General features: G+C 40.7%; 1 protein-coding gene across 3 annotated transcripts in view; it reads left to right on the plus strand.

Annotated features, from left to right (window-relative positions):
* Positions 1-3,946, plus strand: part of Gabpa (GA binding protein transcription factor subunit alpha) — a 32,841-nt gene extending 28,895 nt beyond the window's left edge. For all 3 annotated transcript variants that reach the window (XM_051191787.1, XM_051191786.1, XM_051191788.1), the window contains one exon: positions 798-3,946. In XM_051191787.1, the coding sequence (XP_051047744.1) occupies positions 798-1,026 (229 nt within the window). In that variant the 3' untranslated portion in view covers positions 1,027-3,946. The remainder of the gene's footprint in view (positions 1-797) is intronic.
* Positions 3,947-20,740: the final 16,794 nt, after the last annotated feature.

Consider the following 20,740-nt stretch of genomic DNA (forward strand, 5'->3'; position numbering starts at 1 on the left):
GGAGCTAAGACTCCCACATCTTGCAAGCAACAGGAAGTAGTCTCACATACTGGGTTGCATCTTAAGCATATATGATACCTCAAAGCCACCTTCACAGTGACACACTCATCCAACAAGGCCACACCAACCCCACCAAAGCCACACCTCCTAGTAGTGACACTCCCTTGGGGGCCTTTCTTTCAGACCACCACAGGACCCCCTAATGGTTTGGAAAGTTTCTCCAAAATTTGGGGAGCCTTTATATAGTAAATGGAAAAGATGACGGGTATGTCTGTATTGGGTGTATTAGATTTTATATAAAACTAAAGAAGTGGACTTGTCAGCAATCTAAATTTTTGTTATCTGGATCCTTATTAGCATAGCTTGTATTTTGTGGAGATTTGACTGTGGCATTCATTGTGTGCTAAGTACTTTTTAAAGATTGTCCCTTCAGTGTGAGGGTAAGTACTGTTTTAACCTCATTTTACAGGATTAGAGGAAATGGGGTGTTCTGTGGTCACAGAGGCAGCGAGTCCAGGTGCAGGGCTCTGCCACATAGTCTCTGGCTTAAAAGCGCTTGGTTAGGTTTCTGTTGCCATTCCCAAGGCTTTTGTTTCGTCTTCTCTTTAGAGTAATTATGTTGGTTACTAAATCAGTGCGTTGTCACAGTCGTTATAATTTTATCTTGAAAGTTTCATGTCACTGACTATTTGGGTGGGTACAGAACTCCATGGGCTTCTATTTTTAGAAAAGTCTAAAACACAGGGAGTACAAACTTCATTTTTTATAAGGGCCTAATGTGGTTTCTCTTTTTAAAGGTATTATTATGATGGAGACATGATTTGTAAAGTTCAAGGCAAGAGATTTGTGTACAAATTTGTTTGTGACTTGAAGACTCTTATTGGATACAGTGCAGCAGAGCTAAACCGCTTGGTCACAGAGTGTGAGCAGAAGAAACTTGCAAAGATGCAGCTCCATGGGATTGCCCAGCCAGTCACAGCCGTAGCCCTGGCTGCTGCCTCTCTACAGACAGACAAGGACAATTGAAACCAGGGACCTGCTGGGCATCTAAGGCTTTTCTTAAATATTTGGAGCAAGCTTTGCTCTCATCTTTATTACTGAATTTGAATCTTATTTCTAGACTGTACAATCTGATGCATGATTTTTTATAAATATTTCATACTCTTGTGAATTTGGATCTTTTTACTTTGAGCATATATTTTAGAAAATGTGTGTTAAAGGATCTCCGCGATGCCTGACATATGAGAGCAGGTTCATCGTGGAGTAGTTTGCTAACAGTCAGGAAAGCTAAACTGGTCAGTATTAATGTCTAGCCCTACCAAAAACAGCCAGTAGCATCTGAAGATGACAGTAAGGAAGCTGTTTCCTCTCTGCTGCTTTCCATAGAGCCCAAAAAAGGAAATTTTCAGTAAGCATGTGTGCCTGTTTCACCTAATCAAGCAGAGCTAAATGTTCATATCAAATAAAATTATATTGATAATTACTAAACTATCAGGGTATTAATTTGTATATTTGCAAGTAAAGAAGAGGTTAACTGGCAGAAGAGAATGTTGAATGAGACCCAGGTTTAAAGCTGGCTTAACTCAAGCCGTTATTAATGGTTTTCTGTATAGTTTATTCATTATGTCAGGCCAAGGACTTAAATTATTTTGAGAGAGGCATTTAATCTAATAAACTAGGTATTGCAAAAATTCCAAAATGATATCATTCTTTCAGATTTTAAAAAACATACCTCAGTAAGAAAATAAGAATTTGGTTTAGTTTGACTTCTGTTTTATTTTTTAACTAATCTGTAGTAGCAGATTATTATGCAACAACCATTTATATATTCATTTCTATGTTTCGGATAAAATTAAGACTTTAGATCGGACCTTTAAAGATGTTAGTAAGTTACTTGTGAATAGTTATAAAAGGATATTTGACTTGGCACTGTCGGTGATCTTTAAATAAACTTTCCCACTTGTTTCATTTTTTTCCTTTTGAATATTGCATATGTGTCTCTAAAAAATTATATGTGGCCAGCTAATCACTTTCTGCATTATGAAGACATAAAGATATTCAAAAGAGAGACTTATTTCTAAAATCTTTAAGTATTATATGAGATGCCTTACTGCTTGCTAACACTAAGAAGAAATGGCTAGAAAAATCTTTTTTCTTTTGTTTTAAAGTATTATGCATAAATCATGATATGAGAGACTAGCAAATAGTTTTTATAGCAGAAAGGTGTTCTCAGAAGAATATAAAGGCTACTTTATTACACACCTCTTTCGTTTCTTTTCTTTTAATTCATGCCCAGAAATGGCTTTAAAAGAACCCATTTGATGTTGACTAGGAGGAGAAAGCAATGATATGCAGCCTGGTGGTATTGGAGGTCAGCGGTGGCTGCTGCTGCGGTGCTATCAGACTGCAACAAGCATTGTTAGTTTGTTTATATTGAGTCCTTTAACATTCTACAGTAAATACCTAAAAACAATTAAATTGTTTCTCTCTCTCTCTCTCTTTTTTTTTTTTTTTTTTCCTTCTAATAAACAGTAGGCTGGCAAACATCAGTACAATTTGATCCCCATGATTTTAAAAATATCTGAATATAAAAATGGTCCTGAGGCTCTGACTTCAGGTGACAAACGAGCAGCTGTAAAGGAGGCTTTTCCCATGTTTGTAAAGCCTGGGGAAATCAGTCACTGTTTCAAAACAGGATGTTTCCATAGCACATGGAGAGCTTGAGGATCTGCAGGTAAAATGTTTCAGAGATGTGATGTGTGTTTCATTTGTAGAAATGTAGGCTTTATTTAAGGGACGTCTATTTCTAGGTCCCTAAAGTCTATTTAAGTATTTTCAAATGCTTTGTTTAAAAAACAAATAAACAACAAACTATTCTGTAGGTTTTCTTTCTTTATGGATTTTCTTTCTTTGATAGATTTTGTTTTAGGCATTATCTGAACAGAGTTCTCAGACATGAGATGCTCATTTCTCTTCACCTCCTATGTACCTCCACACGGGATATGAGAGCGGTTTCTCCTCGGCTCAAGCTGTAACTCTGTCTCCACTTAGATACAAAAAAATACTTGTCCTTATGCGGCCACAATTTGCTAGTCTTTTATTAAAAACAACTCATATTAATTTGTGGTATTCTTTGCTCAGTTTCATCATACACATTTCATAGAATTTAAGATACAGTCAAGCAAAAAGAACATAGAGTTGTTTGACCATCTTTTGTACCTTGTAAGTTCAAGAATAATGAAATGTTCGCTTTTGTTTCAAATCAGCTTTTCCATGTGATGTTTTCGTGGAGCTCTTTTTCTCCGTGTTCTAGCCTGAAGTCCGAACGTGGTGTTGGCATTGGAAAAGTCTAGCTAGTTAGTTAGGCAGAGTTGCTGTGTGTGCTTGAACTCCACATGATCAATTAACTGGTTACATTCACTTTGGTGTCAGTCCATGTAAATAAATTAGGAAGAAATATTTAATTTTTCTCCCCAGAGAAATGGTGATGCTCGAGTATGGTTATTTCTTTTAAGGAGTGTACCTCCAAATGTTTTTAGCAAGTTCTGTCGTTTTCTGCATTTGCCGTTTATGCTACTGCCTTTTATAAAGAGCTAGTGTATCCTTCAGATAGCACAAAAATGTTTTAAAATTTATAACTGCAAAACAAACCTGTGACTGACTTAATGTCTTCAGATCTAAAGGCTATAAAAATGTTATTTCAATATTTCACTTACTCCCAAGGAAAAAAAAGTATTCTCAGTCTTTTATAGAAGGGAGAATTTTTGCATACATTTTTACTCTTTAAATAAAGACACTTATACTATCATAATAACAATTATGTATTTCTTTGGTTTTTTTGTAATTTTACATAAAACAGTTATTTTCTATTTTTACTCAGATAAAAATATTTGTGCATAAAATGTAAAAATAGTAAATGAGAAAAATAAAACTATTATACAATAAATTCTTATGTTGGAAGTTTTTGGTTTTTGTTTTCTTCTGAAAAAAATTTCAGATTCCTGGGGTTTTTAGACGGTTGAAAATCTTGAAGGTCACTTCTGATAACATCCATGTGTTCCTCTGAATCGCTTTTCAATTACTTAAAGCCTATTGAAATAGTGACCCCCCCCAGGACACACACATACACATAATTTTGGGGAGAACAGATTCTGCTGAGCTGGTTGATACAAGGTAGTTGGTAAGAAAAGTGATGTATTCCCATCCACAGAACTAAGGTTTTAGAGTAGTAACAAGTAAACCAGTAAGGTTAAACACTTGACACAAAGGCAAGGTAAGGACTGGAGAGATGGCTCAGTAGTTAAAAGCCCTTACAGCTCTTGCTGAGTACCCAAGTTTGGTTCCCAGCACCTGTGGCCACCAAGGGATTGATAGAACGTCTTACTGACCTTCACAGGCATCTATATGCACATGCATATATCCACAAACACACACATACACGTAACTGAATAATAAAAATAAGCCTTTCTGAAAGTGCTATTCCTTAAAATTAATGGTTGTGAAGTTACTGTATTTATCATTCACCGACCTCTGTTTGAAGTCAGGGTCTCACTATGTAGCAGTGTGAGTCCCTGTTTGTGACCTTCCTGCCTCTGTCTCCTGAGTCCTGCAGTGACAGGATGTTTTGGGCAAGACCTAAAGGAGAAATCAAGTCTGGAATATATCATTTGTGCCTTTGTAGCCCAGCAGTGTTTAAATTTAGGCATGCTTAATAAGAAGACTAGTATTTATGAACTGCATTGTTTTTAAAATACATCCTTTGCCTTTAGTTGGGAGTGAGTGATGAAAGCCATTTCATCCTAAACAGGGATCGCTGATATATCTGCTTAAAGTAAACAACACTAAGGGCCTAAGTTGAAGATTACCCATCAGGAATATAATTTTCCATAATGGAAATTTGGTGCTCATTTCATGTCATAGTAAAACATTACCAAAAAAAAAAAAAAGTGCTAAGTGACTCAGTGTTCAACCATGATAATCTCACATCAGATGTGTCAAGCAATTTATTTACCTTTCCAATTATTTTTCTTAACCCTTTGTGGATATCAGTAATGTCCAGTTTACAAATGGAAGAGCTGAGGTCTAGAATTTGTCAAGATTGCATGTGTGTGGACAGGGTAGACTGATACAGTGCAGATGTTTTCATTAGGATAAACCTATCTCAATAAAGACAGGCTCACTAACAAAGGAGCAGTGTGGTCAATTTGTTGAACAAATAACTCGCACACCAAGTACCTTTCTTGTGTCACTTGGCCTTGTCTTAAGTGAGGTGATTTCTTTAAATTTTCCTTAAGGCACCTTGAACTTTAGTAAGCAGAAAGTTTTTAAAAAATATAACCAACCTTGAGTCAAATAACGGCCATGGGTAACACCAATGGTTACTAAGCCACTGGGTGAAAAGTTGTTAAATTCATTTTATGAGGGCTGGATGCATTTGATGATACCTGAATACATTCCCAGCCTTAGCATCTGTTGTGTGACAAAACTTCCAGGGGAGACACAACACACATCTGTTCACCCCAGATGGAACCCACAACAGACAGATACACCCACTGTTCCAACTTGTTCCAACTAGTCAACAAGAATATAGGTGAGGGGTTATTACTCACAGGAGCAGAAACTACTAAAGGATAGCTGCATCACAAAGGCCCACCCCATCACGGGTGACAGCTCACATTGCACAGCCTGCAGGCAGCTCAACAGGTTGGAGAGTGTCCTTCACAAATTTATCTGGGCAGTGGTAGTGCACACCCTTACTCCGCAGGGGCAGGTAGATCTATGAGTTCAATTACAGTCTGGTCAAAAAACAAGTTCTAAAATAGCCAAGACTACACAGAGAAACACTGTCTAGAAAACAAAAGAAATGTGACTCAGTTGGCCTAATCCTTGTCCAGGCAGTTGGGCTGGTCTCAATAGTCTTTGCAGCTCAATTTCTTCCCATGTGAGGAATGCTCAGCTTTTATCATGGCAGAGAGGAGGAGCCTAGTGAATTTGGTCAGCTTCGGGAACTACTTAAGCTGTTTTGAGCTGTTTAGCTTCCTTGCAGGATGGAAAGCTTCAGTCTGGGAGTAAACTGTTACACAATAGCATTGCAAATACAGGCCAGTGGTCTGGTGCATGCACTATGTGTGGCCTTTTGAAAGGACCAGAGTTCAGTTCCCAGCATCCACACCAAGAGGCTCACAGCTACCTATAACTCCAGCTCCAGATAATCGGTACCCTCTTCTGGCCTCTTTAAAATTTTAATTACAAGGACAACGCACATACTGACCTCTATAAAATGTTCATTACAAGACAAAAATTTTATAAATCTTTTAAATTAACCAAATAGCATGTGACCTTTGGACACTAATTACATTAAGTAAGTTATAAATGAAAGTTGACTAATTAGGGAAATTTGAACACTAGGTATTTGAAAATCCTGAGGTTTCCGTACATTTGGGGCAGTGGTAGTTTTTGTGGTTATAAGAAAGGGGAGGAAGAGGGGAAGAATATCCATTAGAAATGTACACTGGGTAAAGATGAAATGCTATGATGTCATCTATTTGCTTCTCAATAGTGGGATACAGATACAAATAGCAGTTCCCAGGGCTGGAGAGATGGCTCAGCAGTCAAGACCATTGGCCGCCCTTCCAGAGGGCCCAGGGTCAATTCCCAGCACCCACTGAGAGGGCAAGGGAGCAGATCAGAGCCATGACCAGTTTCTAATAGCCCCTTCCAGGGTCCAGGACTTAGTTTCAGTTTACTGCAGATGGCTGGAGCTGGGCACACAATTCTTAGGGAAAACCATAACTCAGGGGCAACCAATCAACAGGCGCCCCCTTAGCTTTCTGCTGGCTAGCAAATGACCACAGTCTCCTGATTGCTCAAGATAGCTTTTCCTCCCCTGCCTCTGGAAAGTCCCTAACCACTAGAGCCCCCCACCAATCAGCCTCCAGACTAATCTCTTCTCCCCGGAATTCCCCAAACCCAGTTTAAAAGGGGGCCTTCGAGGCTCTAGCCCCCCCCAAATGTTGGAATATTAATTTTAAAAAAGAGCTTTTGCTGATTGCATAAGTTACTGGTCGTCTGTTATGGAGACTTCTTGAGGACCCTAACACCACACGGCCGGCAGCTTACAACTGTCAGTAACTCCAACTCCAGAGGATCTGACGCCTTCACACAGACATGCAAGCAAAACACCAATTAGTGTTCATAAAAATAAAAATAAATTATCTTTTAAAAATGAAAGTTCCCTTGGGTTGAAACCTTGATTCTGGGTGAGTAAGGGGGTAATCACTATTTTTATTGTATATATGGAATTTTCTATGAGCATTTGTGTGTGTGTGTGTGTGTGTGTGTGTGTGTGTGTGTGTGTGTACACTATTCTAAAGAAATTTACCTGAAACAGGGATCAAGGGTAACATTTACATCTACAAAATTACATCAAAATGTAAAAACCATTATCTCTACATGAAGAGTATTATTGTTTTTTTGTGCGTATGGTATGTAAGGTCAAGCCCAAGGAGGACCCCAAGTGTACTAGGTAAGTACTCTAACACTGAATAATACCCCTCCATGGAAATATTAATTTCTCATCACCAAATGGAAAATACTCCTTTTACGTATCACATGTATTCCTGAGAAGTTGTAAATATTATTATTGCTAGCAGTATTTTATATAGTTTGCTTTAGAACATGTATTCCTAATTCTTAAATATCAGCAATGAAAGTTTATAATTAACAACTTCGAATTACAGAGAACAAATTAAAAATGTTCAGCCAGTAGAAACTGAAAAGCAAGAATGGACCCTGACCTTGTGTCATATGTAGTAGGTTTCTCCACTTAAGCAGAAAGCCAGGTCAAGTTGAATTTAAAAAGTAAAAGAACAGGCTTATTTGAGCAGAGCAACTCCTGGGTGAGTTCTCTGGCCCCAGAGGTTGAATCAGGGGAGTCATGTACCTGAACTAAAGCAGAGAGATTGATTATTCAGTCTGTAGGCATGGGTGACAACGAGTCCTCCACAAACTGGGTTTATACCCAAGTATGCTCAAAAGCTGGAATGGTTGGGGCGGGGACTTGGGCTGCTGGCAACTTCAGGGGAGGAGCTAGAGCAGCCATGGAGAATGTGGCACTGGGCTGTTCTGTGCCTTTTCTTTGTTGACTTTCTGAGAGGCTGGGGTTGGAGAGAGGAATGGGGGCTCTTGGGATCAAGCAGGAGAAGCGGGAGAAAGCTGGAGCTTCCGGATGAACAATCAGGCTTGGCATGCCAGGAGAGAGGCTTTAGTCTTTTAATAAAACAATGTAAGAACAAACCCAAGCTGGGCTTGGGGGGGGGGGGGCAACATCTTGAATCCCAGCCCTCTGGAGGCAGAGGCAGGTGAATCTCTGTGAGTCGAGGCCAGATTGATCTTCACAGAGAGTTCCAGGATGGCCAGAGCTATGTAGTGAAACTGTGTCTCAAAAAACAAAACAAAACAAAAAAACAAAACAACAACAACAACAACAACAACAAAAAAACCAAAAAGCAAAAAACAATGAAACCTGACTCAGAAGGAAGACTGAGACAGTTAAAAGTTTCCAAAGAAAAGAATAGGGTGGCAAGCTGTAAATCTGGGCAGCCACAGGAGAGCGAGTTGTGTCTTTTGAGTTATAGTCTGAGAAACACTGAGGTCAGCGAGCAGCCGTAGGACCACAGTCATATGGCCAAGGACTGGGGAGGATGTAACTTTGGGGAGTGACAAAGTCGAGACTGTCTGGAAGGAAACACTGACACTTCTGGCCAGTATTGGGAAGGGGGGGAGGGAGGGAGAGAGGGGGGAGGAAGGGAGGGAGCTATACTTTTTTCAGTGAGTTAGGAACAGATAGGCTCTTAGATACAGCCTGCTGAAAGCATTGTGTGCAAGGGAGGAGCCTCTGGAAAGGCTAAATAGATTACCTCAGAGGGATGCATTTGTTTACATTAGCATGACCTTTTTTTAATTACTTTTTTTTCTTATTTTACATATTGATCCCAGTTCCCTCGTTCCCTCTCTTTCTCCCTCCCTCCCACGTCCCTCAACCCCCCTCCCATCCCACACCACCCCCACTCCACAGGGAGGGTGATGGCTTCCACAAGGGGTCAACAACATCTGTCAAGTCATTTGGAGTAAGGACTAGGCCTTCTCTCCTGCCTCTAGGTTAAGGGAGTATCCATCCATGGGGAATGAGCTCCCAAAGTCCTTTTGTGCACCAGGGATACATCCTGGTTCCACTGTCTGAGGTCCCTTAGACTGCCCAGGCCTTCTAACTGATCCCATGTTCACGGGATCTGAGTCAGTCCCATGCTGGTTTCCCAGCTATCAGTCTGGGGGGAGGGGGGTCCATTAGCTCCCCCTTGTTCAGGTCAGCTGTCTCTGTGGGCTTCGGTAGCCTGGTCTTGTCCCCATTTCCTTATAGCATGACTTTAAAAAAAAATTTTTTTTTAAGATGTATTGATTTATTACGTGTACAGTGTTCTGCATGCCAGAGGAGGGCACCAGATCTCATTACAGATGGTTCTGAGAAATGAACTCAGGACCTTTGCAAGAGCAGGCAGTGTGTTTAACCGCTGAGCCATCTCTCCAGACCCTTTTAAAGATTTATTATTTCATTTGTGTGCATGTGTGTGTGCCTGTGTGCTGTATGCCTGCATACATGCATGTGTGTGGGTGCATGCCTGTGCACCTGTGCAGGTGTCTGGAGGCCAGAAGAGGAGGTTAGAGGCTCTGGAGCAGGAATTACAGGCAGTCATGAGCCTGCCAGACACAGGTGCTGGGAACTGAACTCCATCCAGTCTTCTGAAATAGTAACAAACCCTTCCTTGGTCTGTCTTTGTATGATTCTGATTTACTGTGAGCTACTCATAGCCAGATGATTGAAGGGCCCAGCTTGATTAGCTCTTAAGGAAGGAGCCAACAGTACTAGTGTTTAAATCCTTGAAGTAGATCAGAGCTTCATATCTCCATCCAGGGCCAAAAGTTTCCTTTCTTAACTAAAAGAGTAATAGCTTTTTACAAAATGGTCCTCAGCTGGGCGGTGGCGGTGCACACTGTTAATTCCAGCACTCAGGAGGCAGAGGCAGGTGGATCTCTGTGAGTTCAAAGCCAGACTAGTCTACAAAGTGAGTTATAGGACAGGCTCCAAAGCTACATAGAGAAACCCTGTCTCAAAAAACCAAAACCAAAACCAAACAAACAAACAAAAAATAGTCCTCAACAAAGTCCTAATGTCTGTAGTTTGTTACGTGGTATTTAAATCCTGAGGAGTGGCAAAGCTATTTCCACTGTTAGTGGAAACAAGGGGAAAGATCCAAAGCCAGTCATTCTGGAGGGACTTGTCCTCAATAGCCTCTGAGGCTACTACTCCCTTTGTGGCTCCCTAACATTCATCCCCAATAGTTGTGACCCTAAAGCCATTTAGGAGATGGGACATACCTTCAACCCTTGTACTCTGAGTCTATTAGTATGTCCCATGAGCCCTCAGCATTCAAGGACTAGGAACCGACTGCTTATTCTCAATTTTCATTTATACAAAGAGAAAGAACCTCAGATAGCCAATTGCTAACACTCCCACTGAAGTATACCCGAAATCTTCATATGATTGATTTTAATACCACATAAAATCAAACTGAGAAGTAACTTTGTGTCAAATATTCTCTTTTTTTAGGAGTTTGTACTTCCTCACTGACGAGGGCACAGCTGAAACTCTTCAGCTGAGGGTTATAACTCCATCATCCTTCTAGGGCTCCTGCATAACAGTATCCAAATGCAACCAAAAGAAAAGGGTGTGAAAAGTTTGGCAATAGTAAAAAGTGTCTGAAAGCACAACAGCCAAAGGCATTTTCTAAATGCAACACAACTGTATCGAGGGTGTTTCTGGTAGGGCTCATTGGCTTTCTCTTTTGTGACCTCATTGGAGCCCTGGTTCTGAACACAGGACTCCCAGATTCCTACCTCATGCTAGGCAGACAGCCTGGCAAAGCTAGGGAACCCAGCCTGGGGCACATTAGCTCAGAGGGACAGTTGTTGAATGGTATAGATTACAATGTTTCCGCTTTGCATAGAAAGTTTTCTATTCCTACAACAAAATAGATTAACTTCAGAAAAAAACTTAATTCTTTCTTACCATCATTGCTCAGTTAGTAAAACTTTTGATTGCATCACATCCAAATGTTTGGTTTTGGAAATTGCTGTTCAAGTTGCTGATCTTTTACAGAAAAAAAAAATCATTAATTGAGTTGTGTTTTAGGATTAGGACAAAATGTTCAACAGTTTCTGAAATGGTCCTACAATACTTTTGTCATTTTGTACTGTGTATTTATGAAGCAGCTTTGTCAGAATTGAAAGAAAATTCAACTCTGAAAAACAATGGAGATTCTGAGAATCAGGAAGTACCAAATATTCAGCTGAGAATTAATTCTTTATGTAACAATAATCAGACATTTGTCCCATTACTATGTAAATTTGCTTTATTCCATAATAAGTGGCAAAGTCGCATATAAATCAATGAATTGTTCTTAAATAATTTCTTGATGATTTATCAGTACAGGTATGATTTCATGCCTCCTTCATATATCAGTATGCTCTGGGTCATGCAAATAATTTCTCAAGTAAAAAGGAGTTGTGGGTAGAAAAAGTTGACGGACTTTTTTTGTCTGGAATAAGGGGTTTCATAACTATCTCAAATCTCATTTCGAAACACACTGACTTACACCAAGGGTAGAAAAAAGTGAAGGGTGTCAGCTCATCTTTAGTATTTTTATCTCTCAAGCCTGCCTCTTAATGCACAGTTCTAGAAATGGCAGGATTGCCCTCCAGCCAACACAGTTTTCAGGGGTTCAAAATTCACACTACTGCTTCTCTCTTCATGAGCTGGAAAAAAAAAAGCTGGTAAGTAGAATTCTTATGACACGTTCTTGTCCAAAAATCTCAGGACTAATTGGTGAAAATTTCAAGGAGCTAGCTGTAAGTTTCTCAAGAATTTAGCAAAGAGAGGGCAGGAGGCTCTCGGAGTTAAAATCACTTGCCTAGGTAGATTGGGGGATGGAATATTCAATATGTACCTGATAAACATTTATCCTTGCTGGAAGAAAATCCCCCTGCCATTTATTTAGCATTCTAAATATTAGCACATCACACCCCTGCCGAGAAGCAAGCTGTGCCATGTGTCTTTGGAGAGCGATCAAAAGAAGTTGGTCTTCTACATTTCACTTTTGCCCAGGAACATAACAGAATCTCCTGTGGCTATTTGATTTTCAGGTCATGGGCAGCATCTGCGACAAGTGTTCCCTCCGCAGAGAAATAGTTGCATTTGTACCTTCCCATGGGGCCTAGCAGGAGTAAATTAGATACACTGGAAAATTGGGTGCATTTCTTTCTTTCTTTGCTTTTCTTTTTTTAAAATGAAAGTTGGTCTCAGTATACTTAGTCTTCTAGAATTAGGAAGGAGTTAGTGTTGAGAGATGTTTTCTGGGGGAAATCTTTGAAGGAGGGTTAGAGGGATATAGCCAAGTAAAGTGAGGGCTCATTCCCTGAGAAGGTGGCTTCTTGTTTTGGAATGCCATTGCAAGGAGGAATGGTGGGGAGGCCTGGGGTGAATATCCAAACAGGAACAACTACCCAAACCAACGTCCATAAAGCGGGCACGCATCCTTCAGCACCTCCTATCCTGAAAGGATAAAGCTGTCACTTTTGCTTTCTCCGTGGCATCTCTCTGTCCTTCCCATTACACTCTTTGCCTGTGGGAATGAAGCTACCTTGGCAGGTCTCTAGGTGACCACCAGCACACCGGACATACCTTGCTGTATGCTTTCTCCACTTCCAAGCGTTCACAGTTGGAAGATCAGTTGAGTTTATCTTTTGCGGAGGAATATGCACCGAGACTGTGTTTCCTTCTATTCTCTGAGATTGAAATACTTTGCCTTCATCATTTCTGGTCTTTGTTTTGTTTTTGTGTGTAGTGAGATATCTACCCGGCCGCACTTGTAGCGCTGACCACGCCCATTGGGGGGCGTTGGCACAGGTCTGCCCCGCCCTCCTGCAGTCCACACCTGTGCCCACGCGGGCAGGGTGGAGCAACTTCTTACTGTCCTCACAGGGTGGGAGGGAAAAAGCAGCCAGTTCTATTCCTGAAGGCACTACTGCTAACTCCATCCCTTTGGTACTACTACTTCCTGTGTCTGTCTACTACGCCCTGAGTCCTCCAAAACCTCTATGGCTAATTCAGTCAGCTAGTAGCTAGCTTTGACCACCGACTTAAAGTAAACGTTACTGTCAGTCTCAGGAGTTTCTGAGTGCAATCAAAATATTCCACAACAATGGCCATTAACACACATCTTTAAAATCATTTTTGTTACTTCTATTGAATTTTACTAAGCCTTTCTCCCCGCGCCCCCCCCCATTCAATGATGATTTTTATGCTTCTTGTTTGGCTACCATTGAGTTGTTTGTCTAAAATATCAGAAAGAAAACATGTGAATGTGGGGTGTCTGTGATGACTTAAGGTCCCAGTTCCAATGTTTTCCAGTTGATGTCACTGTGGCTAAGGTATCCATCCATACAGCTGGCACAAGACTCCATAGGCAGAAGGATACACATCGGAAAACCTGGCTGAACCAAGGGGACACATGTGTGTCTGTGTCTGGGGTGGGGGGAGGGAGGGTGGAAACGCCACAATTTTCTTACGGGATCAGTGGCTGGACGAGCACATTTACCTGTGCTTATGCACCGGCACAGCAAACACACGATTCTGCAGGTGGTTGGAATCACCGGCCTCTGCAATGACGCAGTGTATAAATCATCCTGGGTTGTATTGCAGTAACACTCAGATCCCTGTTTACAGCTGGCCGGCTTGAGTCTGTGCTTGCAGAAAGAGGTGGAGGGAAGCCGCAGCAGCTGCCTTTCTAGGGCGGGGCTGGGGTATTATCTTTTTCCCTGCCTGTCACGGGGACATGTAACAGGAAGTCTAAAGCAAGCCCAATGTTGTTTATTAAGAAGAGTTATCCCGGTTCAGAGTGTCTGAAAATTCTAGGTTTAAAAAAAAAAAAAAAAAAAATGTCTGCCTGGACACAGTATAGCTCCAAAATAAACAGCAAGTCCTTGAGCTCTACCGTGAAGTCTAAATAGCAAGGTAAAGAAATGTGTGTGTGCCTGAACACTGTTCATCAACAAGGACTCCCTGGGCTTTTAATTTTAATTTTTTTGAAATGGGAAAACGTATTTTTCAAACCTTACTCAGCTGTGCAAGAAGGTAAACAGATGTATTCCTTAACACTGCCCGCGGAGCGCACTGTGCCATTCACATGTACAGAGTGCTAGAGCTAAGGGTATACACGTGCTGTCTGTTATGAAACCCCATCTCCGAGGGACCACCGTTTCCCAGGAGGGCCTCGTTTAAGACCATTTCTTGGTGTCACACTGTGCGCGAAAGGTGGTTTTTCTTACAGACATAGTATAATTTACATTTGAACCTTGTTTTAATGAGTAGCTTAAATTTAGAGGATTTTTATCTGTTTAAAATTCAGCTTTCCCTATCAAAATGTTGAATGCCTCTAGTGAAGAAAGGGCCTGGGTAAAGTGGAAGGGAATTTCAGGCGTGAGTGTAAAATGGAACTAACGCCAACAAAAAACAGATCGACTTGGAATCCATGTTCTATTTTAAAACTATGGATTGATGATAATGTTCCCCCTGGGAACTGCATTTATTCAGAATTCTGCCAGAAGAATTCCCGTATGTTCAGCACCGCCCTGACATCCAGAGGCTGGAGGACTCAGCTGCTGAGTCTCAGTGACCCGAGAAAAGTCTATGGAAGGGTTTGGGGAAAGGCACCTGGGTCTTGGGTAGTCTTTTAGAAATCCTACAGACAAGTTGTCCTCTCCTGCCCATGAGGGAATGGTTCAAAACACAGACACCAAACTTAGAGGATGCCCGGCGCTCATATGGCAAATGTTAGCATTCAGTCATCTATAGTGGCCTGCCCTTGAGGTTCTGACAGGATATGCCCTCAGCTGCAGCCACTAAGAGCACCGCCTGTGCATATTCACTGTGCTCCCCTTTAAAAGGGCTCTGCCCACCTCCCATCCTTCTCTCTTTTTCTCTCCCTCTCTCTGTTTCTCTCTCTTCCTCTGTGTGTTTGTGTTTGTGTGTGTGTGTGTGTGTGTGTGTGTGTGTGTTCCCGCCCACCCCCAGGGATGAGACCCCCAATCTGAAGTGTTGAATCCTAAACACATGCAAATGAAAACAACACTAATTGGACGTGTGTGTGTGTGTGTGTTATAGAGATCATTTATTACAGAGGGATGCTTTCACAGGGAGAAACTGGAAGTAGAAAGGATACAAATACAGTGTATTTATTTGGGAAATCCCCAAATGGTTCTAAAGCAATTTAAATGACCCTAAGTTATACTATATATGAAAATTAACTCAGAATCACCAATGCAATTATAACAGTTAAACACTTAAAGCTTTGAAAAATAAAACTTCTAAAATGACTTTGAAATGAAGGTTAAAAAAACCAAAACAAAACAAAGTAAAAACCACATTTTAGAATACAGTTCAACCTAAACAAACCAAGACAAGGTAAAGCATATTTTACCAAAATGATATATACTGTGATAAAAATATATCAAGAGCTTGAAAAAGTTAGTTACAGAGTAAAGAAACATAGCATGCTTTTATGACAGACAAAAAAAATTGTATATAGAATATACAAAACACACAATCAAAGTAGACAACAGATGTAAACAAGCATTTCAAAAAGAAAGTATGAGAACACCTATTGTAATATTTACCCAAGAAGATGTTTACTTTATTCATCATCAAAATACCATACTAGAGCCATAGACCCATCCACTGCACATCACTAATGGCTGAGACTCATTACTGATGACACTACCCCCAATTGGGATGTGGATGAGCTGTGCTTTCATGGAGTATTGGTTGGTAGGGATAAAGCTAGTATGATCCACAAAGCCACAACAGTTGAAAGGAAATGTGGGCTGGGGTTGCAGCTCAGGTGGTAGAGTGCTTGCCTAGCATTCACAGAGCCCGAGGCTGATCCACAATACCCCATGTATTGGAGCTGTCAACTCTTGGGAGGTAGAGACAAGAGGATCTGGAGTTCAAGATTATGTTCAACTACCTGTTGAATTTAAAGTCTCTCTCTCTCTCTCTCTCTCTCTCTCTCTCTCTCTCTCTCACACACACACACACACACACACACAAACACACACAAACACACACACACACACACCTGCCATAAAAGTAGACCATATACACCAAGAAATAAAATCCAGAGTCCCCAAATAACCTTTTTTAATATGACCAAATAAGAAAGATTATTAAGAAAACCAAAGCTGCTCCTTATCAGGAAAGGGTCACCTCTACATAAATGTTGTATGGAAAAAGAATGTCCACATGGAAAAGAATGACTTATACCACACAAAAATCTCTCCAAAAGGGACCAAAGACCTAAGCATAAGAGCTAAAAATGTTAAGATTCTTGGGAGAAAACATTGAGGAAAATCTTTGTAATAATAGAATTGGTCATAATTTTCTGCCTATGACAATAAGAGTAGACAATAAAAGTAAAAATAATTACTGGGATGCATAATAATTTGAAACTTCTGAATATCAAAGGACACAGCTATCAAAGTAAAATGCAACTTGTAGAATGGAAAGATTATTTTCAGTCATTTATTTGATACAGTGTCATATCCAGACTATACAAGGAAGACATATCTTACCAACAAAAACCAAATTGCCCAACTTTTAAAATGGGTGGAGAAGTTGGCTACTTCTCAAAAGAAGCTGTGCAACAGCCAATACACACAAGAAGTAGGTTCAGCTTCATAAATTAGGGAAATGGAAGTCATAAGGGGATAATCTTACATTCAGAGAACTCTATGCACCATGTATGCAATTGCAAAATGGTGCCGATACCATGGAAAACACTGCTTGATTTTTTTTTTATTACATTTACTTATTTGTGTATGGGTACAAGCACACATGTGTAGATCAGAGGATTGTGGTGATATCTTGGTAGTACTCTAACAAATAAAGCTTGCTTGAAGATCAGATACAGAGCTAGCCACTAGCGAACCATAGAGGTCTGGAGGTCTGTACAGACAGACAGGAAGTGAGATGGCGGTCGGAGAGAGGAATATAGGTAGGAGGAGACAGGGGCTCAGTCTCTTTGGTCTGAGAATTTTGTAGAGGTAAGAGCTCTAGCATCTGGCTGCTCTGCTTCTCTGATGGTTCAGCTTTCACCCTCTAATATCTAACTCCGGGTTTTTATGATTAAGACTTAGAACTCATGCTACAGAGGACAACTTGTGGGAGTCAGTTCTTGCTTTACATCATTTGGGTGTTCAGGATCCAACTCTGGGCATCAAGCGTGGTGGCAAGTGCATTTCCCCCCACCGTGCCTCCTTGCAAGCTTTTCTTGAAATAATAATAATAATAATAATAATAATAATAATAATAATAATAGTTGGCTAGGGAGAAGAGCCTAACACAGTTTCATAAAAGAAATGAGAGTGGTGTTTGCCAGGGACTGAGGGGAAAGAGAAAAGGCAAGTCAGTTTCAGTGTTGCAAACTGAAAGGACCTTTGCAGATTCATTGTTAAGGTAAATGTACAACCAGACATTGCTTAGCAGCATGAATACATTCTAATAAATGCATCACTGGACAGTTTCATTGCACCTTGAACACTACAGAACAACACAAACCAAGCCAGCTGTGGGTTCTATACACCTGGTACACATCATAGATTGCTTCAGGCTATAAGGTTTAACTAAATATACTGCTAAGTACCTGGCTTGTTGCTGACCAAAAAAGGCCATTGCATCCACGACTGCACTCAACACCATGAGACCTTGTAACCAAAAGTACTTGAGGTGTCCATTTTCAATTTAAGTGTTTTTTTAAAACCACTTCAAGATTTTAATTAGTTAAAAAAAAAAAAGATAGTGCAAAGACATCGTCACTTTCAAATAAATGGAAATGTGCCCTTTATTTGAGATTCTCCAACTCCACCACTAACTTCCACCTGGTAGAAAAAAGCCAGGTGTAATTCCAGCACAGCCTGCTGCTAGGGTTGACGTGGGCGGGCCTGGAGACCTCCCACCATGGTGACTCTCCTCATCTGCGGATGACCTTGGCCTTAGCGTGCTAGGTCCTCTTTCCCATCTCCCATAACTCTTCTTTCCTGCCAGTGACTTTGTTTCCAAGGTTACCTAGAAGATTTCCTCATATACCATGACTCCCCTAATTACACATTCATGAGCCCTTCAGTTTTTCCCTTACATACTTTGCCAAGGGGATCTCTTTCTTGCTGTTTATTTCTGGTGTCACGGTTGCTAAGGGTGGTGTGGAAGGGTCCATCCCACACTTGCATACATTGCTGTCATTAAATTTCTCATCCCCTCACTCAAAAATATGTGTTCTAGATTTTTTTTAATAGAACGTGGCTCTGCTTACTAAATATGCCAGCTGTACAAACTGGCCTGCACCTGACATTGCTTAATTAAATTTGGTGCTTGAGAGTAGGACTGTGAGACCAGACGGCAGGTTTAGAGCCTTGGCTCTGTTATAATTGCTAGACTTGTGACTTTATCTAAACTACCTACACTCCGATTCTTCTGTTTCCTCGCCTGTGAGATGGACAGGACAGCGGGCCCTGCTAATAATCCTGAGCTGTTGGAAGACAGAGACGTAAAGTAGTAGACTATCGCTGAACAACGATGCCACGTAAATGTTGTAGTGTGCATTGTTTGATGACCATAATAGCCTTTAAATATTTCTTAATTTTTAAACTGCTTGTAAGCTAAGGATAGCTGCTGTTTCTTTATTCTCTTTTAATACCTATAGATGTCTTCCAATTTTTAATACTATCCTTTTTGGTAAATTAATCCTTTATCTTTTTATTGTACTGGGTTCATAAAGTATCTTCATGCGAGCATAGAACAACCCCTACTCTCACCTTCCTCCCCTTTTGCATTTGTCTTCTTCATCCCTCTAGGTTTAGCTTCCACAATCACGTCATCTGTACATACATGCTAATACCTTCTTACGTCTCTTTTTTTTTTTTATACCTAGCAAATATTCCCCCATTGTTGTATCAATATTGAATCAATTCTGCTTTCTACATTTTCTCCTGGCTCTCTAATCCAAAATGAATTCATTTTTAGTAATTCCTGACTTCTCGGAAGTCTTTGAAGTTGTTTCGAACAGTACCCTCTCAAGAGTCCTTACTCAACTGGGAGCTATTTAACAAATTACAGTCATGTTTCTAAAGAGATAACCCCAAATGACACTTGAAAAATCAAGGAATCACGCAGACTCCTTAACATGTGAGGGCACTGTGCCTAGAGAAGTACTATCGTTGAGTGAAAAGTTTGTACGCTGAAAAGTTCTATGTAATGAAAGATGACAAAGAATCCTACTTGTTGCGATTGCATGGTGCCGTTTTTATCAGTTTCCTTTTTGTTGCTGTGATACAATGCCATGACCAAGGCAACTTACAGAAGGAAGAGTTTATTTTGTCTCAGCATTCCTGAAAGATAAGGGTCCGCCATGTTGGGGGGGGGGGATGGCAGCAAATGGTAGCCATAGTGACAGGAGTAGGAAGCTGAGAGTTCACACCTTCAAATGCAAGCTCAGAGCAGAGAAAAGTGAAAGTGATGTGAAGCTTTAAGCCAAAGCCCCCACAGTGACATACCATAGTCCTTCAGTAATGCTGCCCAAATAGCTCTACCACGTGTTCACTGCCCGATTCTATGGGGGGAATTTTTCACTCAAACCTCCACACTGTCCTTTGGGAGTTTGACCTTAAGGAAGCTGCAGTGGCCACTCTCACCTCTCTGGCTGCTTTTGAAGCTTGGTCAAGAGGGCTGGTCTTCTGGGACAACATTATCTAACTGGATGGGGACTGAGTTTTCTCGGACAAGCTTCCTCCATTGCTGCCAGACCCTCTTGCCAATATCACCTGGTGGTGGATACATTAAACACCATTCCCAGAAGTGTCTTGCTCCACAGAAGCAATGATCAGAAATACTTTCAGTGGGCAGTCCTCCAGCCTTGAACCATCAGGAGGCTGGCAGTGTGCAAATATCTATCTCCGAAGAAATCCAATGGAGTTCATTTCTCATCAGGATCATTTGACTTTTAGAAGGCAGGCTCCAGTTTGAGAAGACATTTTTTCTGAAAGTCATTGCTATCTTCTAATTCTGTTCTCTGAAGACTCTAAAAATAGCCAGTACTGACAACTTGTGTTTTTGTTGTGATCTACTTTCCCTTAAGTGGCTGAAGAATATTTTTGGCCTCACGGGAGATTGCATCTGTGCAGCTGAGTCCTTCGGTGATGTTCCAGTCTCCCAGTGTTTGGGGGCTTGATATGGAATCCTGTATTCTATGGTGCTTTATCGTGACAGGTGATGATATAGCTCAGAGCTTCTTAGTGGAGGTGAATGGCAGGCAGGAATGCTATTGACTTCCATAAGAAACACGAGGGAAGACAAGTGCAGGAAAGCCAACTTAGAGTCTTTTCCTCCCGGTAAAAGAATTTCTGAGTAAATTTTTTTGAGGACCTTGGAATCTAACCTTGACTTTCAGATTAACAGCCAGTGTTAAGGGAACATATGCTAAGCCTAACTTCTTAGTAATCTTTGTATGATAGTTTTCAAAAGGAAAATAACAAACCACATCCATGTTGAAGATTCTACAAACCTAACTAACTAGAA

The sequence above is a fragment of the Phodopus roborovskii genome, unplaced genomic scaffold (assembly GCF_943737965.1).
Source record: "Phodopus roborovskii unplaced genomic scaffold, PHOROB, whole genome shotgun sequence".
Lineage (NCBI taxonomy): Eukaryota > Metazoa > Chordata > Mammalia > Rodentia > Cricetidae > Phodopus > Phodopus roborovskii.